The 13,274-nt window shown below is 40.6% G+C and overlaps 1 protein-coding gene across 8 annotated transcripts in view; it reads right to left on the reverse strand.

Annotated features, from left to right (window-relative positions):
* Pkn (serine/threonine-protein kinase N) overlaps positions 1-13,274 on the reverse strand; it is a 72,679-nt gene that overhangs the window by 38,823 nt on the left and 20,582 nt on the right. For 3 of the 8 annotated variants that reach the window (XM_022805321.2, XM_086977087.1, XM_086977086.1), the window contains one exon: positions 5,870-6,914. In XM_022805321.2, the coding sequence (XP_022661056.1) occupies positions 5,870-6,051 (182 nt within the window). In that variant the 5' untranslated portion in view covers positions 6,052-6,914. Of the gene's footprint in view, positions 1-5,869; positions 6,915-7,044; positions 7,093-13,274 lie in introns of those variants that run through there. The other 5 variants (XM_086977085.1, XM_086977084.1, XM_086977090.1 and 2 more) reach the window with 5 other exon arrangements.

The raw sequence follows: 13,274 nt of genomic DNA on the forward strand, positions 1-13,274 counted from the left end.
CAACCATAGACCTTTCGGAGGCCCTATCACCAGCGTTGAGTGTGGTACTAAAAACAGGACAACTGACGTATATATGTGGACGCAGCAGTTTTAAGGTAAAGTGCTACCAGAATTTACCTCATGACGACAACATAGTGACCCAAAATAGAGGGCGAGTGAAATCGATCCTTGGAAGGACGAAAAAAATCATCTAAACCTACTATATTTCAAGACATGGCGCATTTGTTTTAGATCTTTCTTTACTCGACCCTGCACTTCAGTTAATCTTCCGCCAAGAAAAGTCCTGAAAATGAGAAAATCATATATTCAATTTATTTTACACAAATTGTGTTAGCCATGTAAAGGAAAGGAATATATGTATTTATAATTTATTTACATGAAATACCGATGTGTAAATTGCGAAGATTATATATAGCCTTAGAATATTAAAATAGTAACGGGTTCGTTGTTGAACTGGGCATTCCATGCCGTACAAAAGACATTCCATTGCATGTTGTATGATAACCCGAAGCGCTGTTGAGGCAGTCGGCAGCCGCTGACAGGCTGCGGCTTGTACTCGGATAACGTTCCAGAGCTTGCCTGGTCTGAATGCAGTCATCAACATAAGTTACGTTCCCTCGTAAAGGGCCCCAATACTAACGAAAGCGTGGTTAAGTTTGAAAAACATGTTGGTTCCAGTTTAACATAAATCATATATGAATGACCAGAAGTGAAAGCAAAATGTTATTATACAAAATGAACTATGTCTAGCCAAAGCGACCCCTTAAACCCACCTGGGCTCATGCGTGTTTCCTAAGTATTTCCTATCGTCTTACTACAGAATACAAATATAGTATTACTCCTGCAGACAGTCGCCTTGAAGCTTCGAACTATCGACCAACATTTGAAAGATCTACCGCTCCACCTACATGTGTACTTCTCTTTACTACAATATATGTTGTCATATGAATAACATATATATATATATGCGCATAAGTTCCCCAAAAATCCTGTGGTGTTATGATGATATTAACGATCTCCAGAGGGGCTGACCGGCTGCTTCTGGAAAGTCTGTGTTTGTCTGGCCATTGTAAAATCATGCCAGCGTCGTGAACAGCCCACACTTGAACGCTACTCATCTTTGCCGCTTCCTGCGACAGCGTTAGCTTTCATGTCGATACAGATTAACACGCTGCTGGTAATGTCCGGCGCCGCGAACGTTTCATAAGTAACTTTCACTAATATACTCCCAGCATTACCTAGCACAATTATCAAATTTAGTAAGCGAACCGGCACACTATTACTGGATGTAGCGGAAACAGGTCGGTCTCTTTGTGTTAGGGAGCGATGTAACTTCTACCTCTTGTGCTATAGAAAGAGCATCGGGGTAATGAGCTAGGTAGTTGTGGTAAGTAACGTCGAACAGACTGCCCCTGCCTGGTGGTAAGTCTGTCGAGGGTATCGCCTAATGGGTACACAACTTAAGTTTAGGACTCGCATTAACAAGGTATTCTTCTTTCCTTATGACTGCAAAAGGCCGTAGAATCGATCTGTGTGGACAGTTTGGACTAATATATATATATATATATATGTATATATCTTTTATAAACGGGTCTTGAGACCCTGCACTAACATTTGTTGTCATTTTGCAAAGCTTGTTTAAGGGCTGCCGCTGTACTACTAATCACGCACCGTAATACGCCAGTAGGTGATAAGTAACAGGGCGGCAAGAGCACCAGCGGACCAGACATACGCAGTTCATACAGATACTCAGGCTCAGTTAAAAGAAAAAGGGACGCCGCTTTTATAATTTCTCGCTGTTTATCATGTTACAAGGCGGTCATGTGAAATTGAAGACACGCACCACCTCGGGTAAATTCGTAATGTATTTCATCCGAAGACAAAGGTACACAGTTTTTTGCCTTTGCCGACAGCAGAGTTCAGTTATTACTAGTCGCCCCAACCGGGGCCTTGCGCTCACCTTCAAATACTTTTAATTCGAGTTAGTTTTAATAACAGTGCACCACTTTATTCATTAGGTACCTTTAAGGTGGAAACGTATCGCCAGAATCACAATCCAGTCCCTAGCGAACAAACGACAGGCAGCCATCATGAAAACTTAAACGCAAATCTGCCATTTTTTGTTACTGTCTACGTATTCCATAACCTAAACGCATTCATTACTATGTCCTTACACTAGCCAGTCATTACCAGATTTATTCAAGTGCACATAATACACTTAATAGACAAACAGGACATCTCAAAGTTGTTCTGCGAACGATGTTTCTTTATAGCTGATTAACTGGCGGTAACCACCAAAGCTAGCGCAGTACGATCGCTCCAATCAACTATCATTACAATTACAATATCTGTCTCTACGTCATAGTATAGGCCTTCAAGGCCTATGGCTCCTATTTTAATAAGCTCGCTTGCTTCTCTGCAGGTTTTTTCACGCTTTCAGCGTTGACCAGCGGTTGTAGGAGATTTTAGAACCTGCCGTGGAAAGTCCGGATAAAACCTATTCAATTTCGATCGACGGCAAGATCTTGGCCGCCTTGTTACCTAAAAAGTAACTCTACTTTTTTCGAAAGCTCGATTTTCTTTTATAGGGGACTTTTCACTCATCATCTAACGTTTGGCACACCCACGCAAATTCATAGGAACAGCATACCTCGCATATGAAAACGCTACTTCGAGCCGACGTCACGACTTCTGACGAAGCAGATTTTGCGCTACTCCATAATTTTGTCCTTAACTTTGTCACTACGTCCCTGTCTTTCGTCGTTCCTGCTTAGTGAGAATGGGAGAGTCCTTGATCAATACTTGGCCTTGTTTCCGACAAGGCTCATATCCTGACCTGATCTATCACCTAATTATACCCTTTGAGAGAACCTTTTGCCTTTAATAACGGCTAATCCTGTGTCACAGTGAAAGATTAGCAATCGTTTAAAGATTCCGAGGGAATCCGTTGGGTTGAGTGTGTAGAGTAGGTGGAGCAGGTCAGCCAAATCATCTACGAAAAAGGAGTCGACGTGTGTGAATTCACACTTAGGCGTTATGGTAAGTTCGCTTCCAGTTATTCCAAAACATATATATATATATATATTAATTTGAATATAACTAATATATTTTAAGTTACATCGTAATTGCATATATAATAACAGATTAAGGGCACAAAAGACGGTTGATGGAAAGCGCGCGTAAAGCTTAGGCCTTTTTATCGCTGCTTTTGCCTTTTTGCGTTTATCTTATCGTCGCATCACTTGAACATGCCCACTTACATGAGGTGTACTTTAAGTGGCTCTTCCCTTTCTCCGCGCGTACACTATATCTGCCCTTTTTTTCTGTGTAAGGGATTAGCAGGCTCTGGATAGTAGGAAGTTAATAACTATTCATTTGTGGGTGTTCGTATTCGTGCGTTTAAACAACATTTTTTTTCTCTATAGGTACAAATAGGCCGGACAGCATTTTTCCTAGTGTTCCAACGATGTTGCTGGCGACAAATTTAACAAAGTAGTCAACGAATATGGGCGATGTGTTTGCACTGCAAAAAGTAACGACTCACCTACTAGATGCACCGCGAGATTTTTATTCCTGTATAAGCTTGAGACACTTACGATGTTTTACATGCGGAAAAGCGGATGCCGAAAGCAAGGTGAGACCAGATGGGGTTTCCAGGAACATACGAAATCCTTGCTGTTATTAACTATGCTTTTTATTGTAATGATATTGTCTCGCGCATCTGTTGCGCATTTGAACACGGCAAGACATAGCAAGTTTCACATCTAAACATGTTGAATCATTGCAGATAAGAATAATCGGTTACATAAAATCAACTTGCGCAAGTCCCGTGCGTTATTACTAATTATGGCTTATAGAGGGGCACTGTCGTAAGTAAAGTGGCTCTTTTTTCTAAACGTTCTTTTCGGCAGGTAAACAACAGAATACTATAATACTCAAGCCACTCCAGCTGTAGTCCACCTGCTCCAAAAGCAGAATACGTTCACTGCACAGTTGCTACGTGGAGAGGTACGCTATTATGTGTAAAGTTTGTCACTGTGCAGTGATCATCATTTTAAAAGCATTCTTCTGGATCTTATAACTTCCGCCTAGTGAGGAATATCTTATGAGCGCAGTTGTTATGATGGGCCTAGTAGGACTAATTGCATAGCATTCGTTCCATTTGGAAGTCGGTTTTATAAAAGGATCGATTCGCATAGGATCGTTGCACCAGTATTAGTGGTACTGTCACGTAACCATCGTTTCGAGGATTCCTTTCGATTCCGTTCATCCTCGAACAAAAGCCGTCTATCCTTGTTTTGGCGACATTTTTGTCCACACGGGATATGCATTGTGCCAAGCTCACATCTTTCGACGTTACATCAATGAGATAAGATAGTAAATTTCTAATGATTTATTATCATTTGAATATTATCGAGTTATATTTCGGATTTATAGCATGATAAAAAAAAAAATTAGCAAACCTCAAGGACTGCGATATCCAGCTGCTCTGGCTTTTTTACCAGAGATTGAACAAAAGAACATAGCACTCTGGAACTACACATAAAAGTCGTAAATAGATAGATCTAGCGTTTGTGAGTGCTTCAAATAAGGGTGTTTTCCCGGGATTTCTGTGAGGTTTTCCGCTGGGCAAAAAGGAGGCAGGAGATAATCGGAGAAGCGCTGGTGGCAGGCTATGGCAAGGTCGGTAAATTCAGCTGCTGAGTAAAGAACTATTGGGTAAACGCAAGACTCAATTTTTTTTTCCTATGTACAACTGATCACACGTAATAGATGCGTGCTTTCGTTCTTCAGTTTTTACATTCGTTTGCTGACACTTACAATGAAAGGAAGCAGGAGTAACTGCCATATCGCAAGGAAGATAAGCGCCATTTGCACTCTTATCAGATTGTTCGCAGTTTTTGTTACTTCCTCTTTGGGAAACATAGACCGTATACATCCACTGAGGCAAGAAACAGAAGAGCGGGCAGAAGGTAGATCGCTGAAAAGCTGTCTCATATATAGATACACTTATATGAACAGTATACACGTGGACACGCATACTCAGTCTCGGCTATGCAGACTGTGAAATCGACAAGTAGCTAGAAATTAAACAAATAGCTTTAAAGAATTATTAAAAAAAAGTTTATCTCAACTATTTAATCTCATATTTTTCTCAACGCGTATGCACGAGAGGCATTTTAAACAAACGCGATACACTGAGCGCATTTTTGAGTATTATAGTTTCACCATTGTCTTCCATCGTAACTATACCTAAAATAGGATAACTTTCTGAAATCTGTTGCCCTTTGACTTTTGACATAACAAGCCTTTTCACTAGCGTTACTGATCCCAAGGCAGATATTTTTGCCCGGAACTTTCGCTCTTGCAATTTAATGAAAAAATCAGAGCAAAGGTAAACTTGGTGAGATCTCCTGTATGGGTCATGTATGCTCACGACAAGTATATGATATATATCTGCTTGTTGTTGAAAATAAATTTCTCACATACACTATACAGAAACGAAGATTGTTCGATAGTTTTACGAAGAAAAAAAATGGGTTAATTTAATCTAATCTTATACAGACATGCAACATCTTTGAATCAATACTGGAAGACCTAGATAATAGTATTCAGTATTGATATGCCGTTGAACTTTCAGTATGTGAACTTGACATAGTACGTAAGATATACGCGACAGGTAAACCATTTCTTAGAAACCTTGAAGAACCATTTCTTAGAAGTACTTTTCTTCAAGATCGTGAACTCTAAACACACTTTAGTGGCCTCCATGACCTATCTTTATTTGATAAATTAATCTGTCTTATTACATTATCGCCCATATCTAACTACTGCTAAGATAGCTACCTAAATTAACGTAGATACTAACCTGATTTCCTCTTTGACCTGTGTCTTCATTTGCTCGAGAGTGAGTTGCAGTTCCCCACGTTCATTCAACGTTAGCGGGTCGATACCGTATTTGTGCGCTAGTTCCTGACAAGTTACCCCTATAACAGCTGAACCCCCACTGCCTCCGCCACCGCCAGGCAGTCCGCCTCCCGTAGAAGACATGCTGTTCCAGTCTTGTATTAGGCTCCCTGTTTCCTTGCCTTTCCACTTTACTTGTGACCAGTAGGTCCAAAACTGTCCTTCTTTCTTGCGTTCTTTTTTCTCGTTATCAGCCCGGCTGTTCTACTAATCGGTGTTTATTTGACAAGCAATCAGACAAGCGCACCAATAACTGAAGACGACGCGGATAATCTAATGGTCTCTTTATCAATCAGGTGCCACTTCGAAAAAACCTAGCCAGGTAATGCCTACACAGGGTGTAGAGAAGAGTACGAAATGTTGTACCCGTATACTTCACTTCTTCTTTAACCTGAATTTCTTCCTCCTAATTTTAAAACTTTTACCTGTACTAGCCAAGCTTTGTTTCTAGCAGAGAACATATATATCGTGTAAAGTAGATTCCGTCGGCTACAGCACGACTGGCATGAATCTGGAGATTGAGCGAAGGGACGGAAGGGAAAAAGAGCGATCGTGTACTAGGAGATTAGGTGGGGCAAATCATAACTTAAGGGCTCAAGTCACCCGATTGTTGGTACACTCAAATAAAAGGCGAAGTAGTGATTACCGAGGCTTTTGTCGCAGGTTAGTAATGAGCTTTACAACTAGGAATAGTGGCCAACAGCCGTTGTCGTCAATCTTTTATTGGGGCTCCTCTGAGGGCGCAAAGGGGCGCCAAGCTCCCCGTGCCTGAACGGCTCAGCGCATTAGACAGTCGCAAATCATACTACCAGTGGTTGCTGCAAAAGCGGCGGAACGGTGACATCAACCCTGAGAGAAGCGGGAAAGAGCTGCAACGACGGGATGAAATAGGACGCCAGGAAAGGTACCGCGGCAGATTGGCGTAATGGAGTCCGCTGTTTGGTTCCCTGTAATGTACACGTAATGAAATTAATAAAACAATTCATTATTATTATTATTATTCGATTTTTACGTGTAAGCTAGCGATAGTTGCATACTCCATTCCTACATGTCTCGATAATTTAAAAGGGATCTTACCAAATATAGCCACACCGATACTGTAGATCTCATTCAGATGCAACGAAGCTAGGAGGCAACGAAAACACTGCCTGATACAACCACATCACGGAAAAATTCCACCCATTCAAAAGCAACTCTAATCCTCCCCGGCTGACCCGTGCCTAGTCCCCGTGCGTAACGTGTTTACCTGCTAAACGTAAGGGATACGTAGTGGTCTGGGTAGGAACCCGGGCGTAGTTGAGATCCAGCCGTATGATTGAATCCTTAACGGCAGTTAGGAACGTAAAACAGGACATTTTCACTTCACTCAGGACATTTAATTAGGTTCCAAATGCAACCAACGTATCAACTTCGCCGATACATAGATTCTTTTCTAGCTCAAAGAAGCAAAACTCAACGATTACCGACCATCCGATTTTTGCGTTACCTGCCTTCACCTTCAGGCGGTTATAAGCATCAGGACAATTTTATATTGACAAAGGTATAGGACTAATCGCACCTATCTCCAAAGGTTACGCGAAAGGATCGGCCTATAACCCTATGCTAGAATGAATGGCTGATTTTTATAGGTATAGTATTACACCATTGATATACCATTGCTACTATGGTTAAGTGGCATTGTTAGTTTTCTAGACTGTTAACTCTTATTTTTTGTTATTTGTCTCCTGATCCATTTTTGATGGGCTTTTTCCTTTAAACGATTTTCTCATCACGATCGTACATTTACTACGCCGCTATTATAGTCGTGAATCGAATCAGAAGAGTACGACAGAATGAAACAATGAATCATTCATATATACATATATATTTCTTTGCTCAATAGTACGTATCACGAAACTTATGCCATTATTAGAATGTGACAGCGCCTAGAAAACGCTGTTGTATTCGATAGCTGAAGCGTTTCTGGTCAGATATCTGAAGTAAAATTCACATTGTGGTCCGAAACGGAGTTTGGTCTATGCAGTTTAGCCTATGTGGTCCTGTTTTCGAAAAAAAAAAAAAAAACAAATTCTGTATAGCAAAAAGCCTTCGTCCAGTTGACTTTTGGGAAAATTTTGAATATCTGTCGTTTTGCTTTTATATTGGTTTCGATTCCCAAGGACAGAGCATGTGAAACACGTTGACGACTAAAAGGTTCACACAAGCTCCGCTCCAAATAGTTTTCCAGCACTTAACTGGCTCAACGGTTCTTTGATCATCCTATAGGTAGCAAACGGCCTCAATCCAAAAGTGTGACAAGACATCTGTTTACCTCATCATATTAAGACTTTGTATGGGTGAATCGTACGCAAGGGATGCAAATTCTAAAAGGGTGAGGGCAATTTTCATCAAAAGATATTTTAGAAAAAAGGAGGCAATTTCTTAGAAAGGGGTCTATTCTCGAGGACTAGTATTATTTAATTCGAATTTAAATTACGTTCTAATAAGGCGTCGATTTGTTTTGCTGCTGAAGGTGGTATCGAGCATTGCTCTATCTAAGTATGTTTAAGACAATCCCGTTCTTTGTGCCGGTCCCCATCTCACGCGTTACTTCGCGGCGTATAGGCATTTTTTCCGTGACGCGAGTCTTCCGGAGCTTCGGCATAGTTCTGTTGGATAATTCCGGCATAATTCTGATCCGTTTGGATCGGACTCCGACAGAAATTTAGTAATAGATACTGTATGTTTGTAACGTTCCGTTTCGCTGTGTATTAGAGAATGTTTCTCGGGACCATTGTTGTCGTCCTAGTTCATCTCAGTTGAGACTGATCTTGAATACCTTAGGTAAATGCATCTCCACTGGAACTTTGAAACTGGACAAAATCACAAATGCGTGAAAAGCTGTAGAGAGAGATCAATAAACCCATTAAACTCATGTGCGGTCGTCCATCGCAGAGTTTAATGGACCGACTAGATTTTTACACATTTCATGTGCTTAATGATCGATACGTTTAGAGCGACGTCGACGTTTAAATTACAACGACGTAAAGCGTATGGCCTGATAGAAACAGCATATTTTCTTATGTATGCAAATAATGATTAATGGTGGATGACCACAATATAAGTTTCGCACACAGCATGGAAACACACCGAATACTATCTGTTGGAAATAAAAATATAGGGTTATGATAAAGAGCGTCGTCAGCAGCCTTGGTGAAGCTTACGTTTGCCATTATCGCCGGACCATGACCAACTAATCAATAACGTTTTAGAGCAGTATATTTGCTTGCAATAGTACTAGAGGTAGAAATTAGGACACTTTGAACTATAACGTGATCTGTAACAAGTCCACAGTTCATATTAGGACTGCATCATCAATAAACGGCTAAAAAGTGTACTTTTAGGATCTGTTATGTTTGGGTCAAATAAGTTACTACTATTCAGCACACGCAACGTTTCAGAAGAGACGTAAGCCTTCGATAAACTTCTCTCAGGACATCGCTAAGGACAAATCTTCTCACGGTCTATTCTTTCGTGTACATGTTGAATCCACTAATAACTCATTCTCGAGCAAACAACAAAGCTCTTCAGCACATTGATTTCTGATGGTCAGAACCTGGCGTCTCTTGTTTAAATCGTACCTTCGGGATGTACCAAACGGCACCTACATATTATGAAGTAAAATCACGAGCCGGATTTCTCTGTGAAGTCGATAATACATTCAGTTCTATATTGTGCGTATACTAGAGATGCACGAGGCGAAGTCCTTTCAGTTTACTATTGTTAGCTATGACGACAGGCCAAAACAGTGTTTTTTTTTATCGTTCGTTAAAGAACATGCAATGCCCCCGCCACTTCGCCAACATATCGTTGACTGCTGGAGGCCAAAACAGGTCCGGCTTAACAGAAACGCAGAAAACAATGTGCGCCATATGCCGAAACTTCGCTATGTGTCACAACTGAGCATAGCAAATCGAATAATGAATAAGATAAAAAGTTCCAGTCACGCTAAATCTCCTGCATATCCTGTCAGTAATGCGGCCGTCGACGATACTGAGGTCAGCTGGTAGATAGATCTGTTTAGAGCAATCATCGTTTAAAACTATCTTCCGCATGCGCTCCGAACAGACTATACCTCATAGTAATAATAAACAATTTTATTGCTTATTATTATTATTATTTTATAATTGAAAAATCTATGTACACATCTGAAAAAATATATTTTAACTACATTTTCTTAATAGTATTACGCGTATGTTTTTCCCATCCGTTTTTGAAAATTACGATGCATGTCCCTTTTTGCTAAATATATCGTCGTTTATATATGTCGTTTGATAGCGCTTTACTAATTGTACTAAACAAGACGCTCTGGTGCGATTTCTATATGTCTATAACACTACGTTATAAACATACTACGGGTATGCTTTTGATATCAGTCAATAAAACTATCTGATTGGCCACAATAGGGGTCGCTGTAAGTATTGCATTGTAGACACATGCAGGCTTTAGGACAAAATAGTATGTTATGGTATAGTATGCCAATGTTCCTGTTAAGAGCGTGTTGCATAGCTCATCCGAAATTGTACGACTATTTACATATTTCCTACTTGTTGAACCGTTGTAAAATGAGGACATCTTAACTGTTCTTCGTTATGTCACCTAAAAATGTTTCAAATTGTCCAGTGACTTTCGGTCTTTTACGCTTTGTTTTGTACAGAAGTTGAAACAAATCTTCAAAGTGTTTGTGCTGGACATACGTACGTACATACATACATACATACATACATACATACGATATAAATTTATTCATCATAGGCGATCGTAGTCACACACACACGCGCGATATAATACGACCTAAGCGTCTCGAACTTTCTGTTTATTGCAACTCTTAACATTGTTCTGGTTGGAGCCCCTTCGATGCAATGCTAACTGCGTAAAACATCTGCGTCGCGACTGTGTTTTTCTTCAACCCAGCTTGACAATTCGACAGACGTTTTCGACCTGTTTGAATCTATTCAAATGCTGAATCACCAGCTATAATAATGCAAGCACAATGCTGCCTCACTTCGTTGTCGATTCCTCGTAGCAAACCTGGTCTTGACCGTTATCCCTGTCCTCTGCTGACACCATTTACGATGAGTGTTAAGTAGCAGCAACGACGCGTTAATCGAATCCATTATTCTCTGTGCCTAGGTAAACCCTGAGACCTCAAATAGAATGAAGGAAGGCGCCTTCCTTAACAAATACGACAAGTGGCAGTGGCCGCGCCACCTTAACGTAAACAATGGTAAGGAACGGCTCAATCAAGCGAGCGAGCGAGCGTACACGTAATCGCTCTGAGGTAAATATAGTAAAGCAACTGCTTTGCGAGTGACGAATCGCCCATGAGCCTGTATACAACGCTACAGTTTGACAGCCCGGTGATATCTGAGGCTACCGGCACCGGTTCTGATCGGCTCTTTACACCTGACCTCAAATATTTGACTAGAAAACAGGATTTTAAGATCGAACTATTTTCTGAATGATGACAGTAACGGCAGCAGCGATAGCGACGGAAGATATGGTATTTCAAAGTCTGTCAAAGCACTTTTACTTCGGTAAGTTAAATAGCCACATTAATAGATCGTTTCGAAGGTGTATCGAGTACTTACTTGCATGACAATTTACTACAGAAGTCTTATTTAAAATTCGAAACGACGGGGTTCGTACCAATTATCCCAAGCTTACAGAAAAAGCAAATTAGCCCGTATTTGCTAAAGCTTTCGATCTTGTGCCTCGGCATCGTTAGTTATTATTATTTGAACACCATATAGCGTATCTGGTACTCCGGTGTGTACAAATACATATAACACGCGAATATCTTGCTGACGAAGGCTTGGCCGATTCGGAACGTAGAGTCGATGACGTCCTCTAATGCTACAATGCCCATGTCGCAAAGCCAGTAGCCGGTAGGAGAAACCGCAAAGGCGAAAACTGCCCGAAGCATCGATGTGGCCACAAACGACTGAGGGCTAGAGTAAAAAAGGCAGGTAAATATATATATAAAAAAAAACAACGCCTAACAATGCTTCGCGAAGAAATGTCGAAGTGTATGCAAGAGGCCAAAGCACCAGCTTTGCCCGACAGTCGTTTAAAACCTTTGACATCAGAAAAAACTTGCATATGTAATATACTCATAGGTGATATGATCTCTTAACATAATAAACGAATTAAGAACAACTGTGTCAAATGTTCCTCGTCTGGTCCTATTTTCGTCCGCCCCTATGCCTATGCAGAAATTGCATTTGTTTTAGAAATATTTTTGCTGCTGGTATTTTTTTGTGCCTTTATTAGGACCATATTCTAGAATTTTCGATACGTCAGGAAACGTTAATCAATCAAATCAAGCAATGGCTACAAAGTGGAGATAAATGGTAAGCTTGATCATCGTCAGTAGTCATATTGGACATTGAAATTATCAGCATGTAGCTGTTATTATGAGTGCAAAATACGGAGCACTTTTCCTAGTCGGCCATTGCAGTTTTCAATTAGATATCTATCATTTCGGCAGGCGGCACCTGGAAAATAATTTTACAGGAATAACTAAATACAAAGTATGCGAGTGTAGATAACAAACAATAGATAGGCGTAGACTCTTTGATACAGGACCAATGGACGTGCCTAGATTAAATCAGAATGGCCTGATTCTGACAGCCAACGAACACGTACGTGACAGGCAGGTGTTCATTCTCAAAGTTGATGTATTAAATGAAGCCTTACAAATCGTTACCTAAAAAGGGCCCAGCCACGACCTTACGTAATTTAAGGTGATTTTTCTATGCGTAAGACGACTACTTTTCCTTTTAAATTTCGTATATAAAGTTACAATTCACAACAACTACGGCAGGATCCCACTTCAATGGCGCTTTTTTTCGTCATGTAGCACGGTTTATAATACGATGTTTCTCGTGTCTTACGTTCTACTAAAGCTTCTGGACAACACTACAGACGGCTCACTCTTGCCAGCAAGTATGTCTATGCCCTGGTTCGACTCTGGACTGCCGTGCGCCCCCAAACTTGACAACTAAACACGTTACCCAATGCGCTATTACTGGAACACGGTACTAACATTAAGAATCCGAAAGCCAGGGTCCAGCAAACGCAGAGCGTTCTTAATCAATATTAGAAACTTTTATACCATCGCATTGAAACGTTACACTTATTACTGCGAATTCCTTCTAGTGGGTCATACAGCCATCACACAACTCTCTCCGATTCCTCAAAAGAGTGCTAAGTCACTCATGCAATGGCTAGTAATAATCAAATGTTTGTGATGAAAACGAAATTAA

This window comes from Varroa destructor, unplaced genomic scaffold, assembly GCF_002443255.2.
Source record: "Varroa destructor unplaced genomic scaffold, Vdes_3.0 BEIS01000001.1, whole genome shotgun sequence".
NCBI classification, from domain to species: Eukaryota; Metazoa; Arthropoda; class Arachnida; order Mesostigmata; family Varroidae; genus Varroa; species Varroa destructor.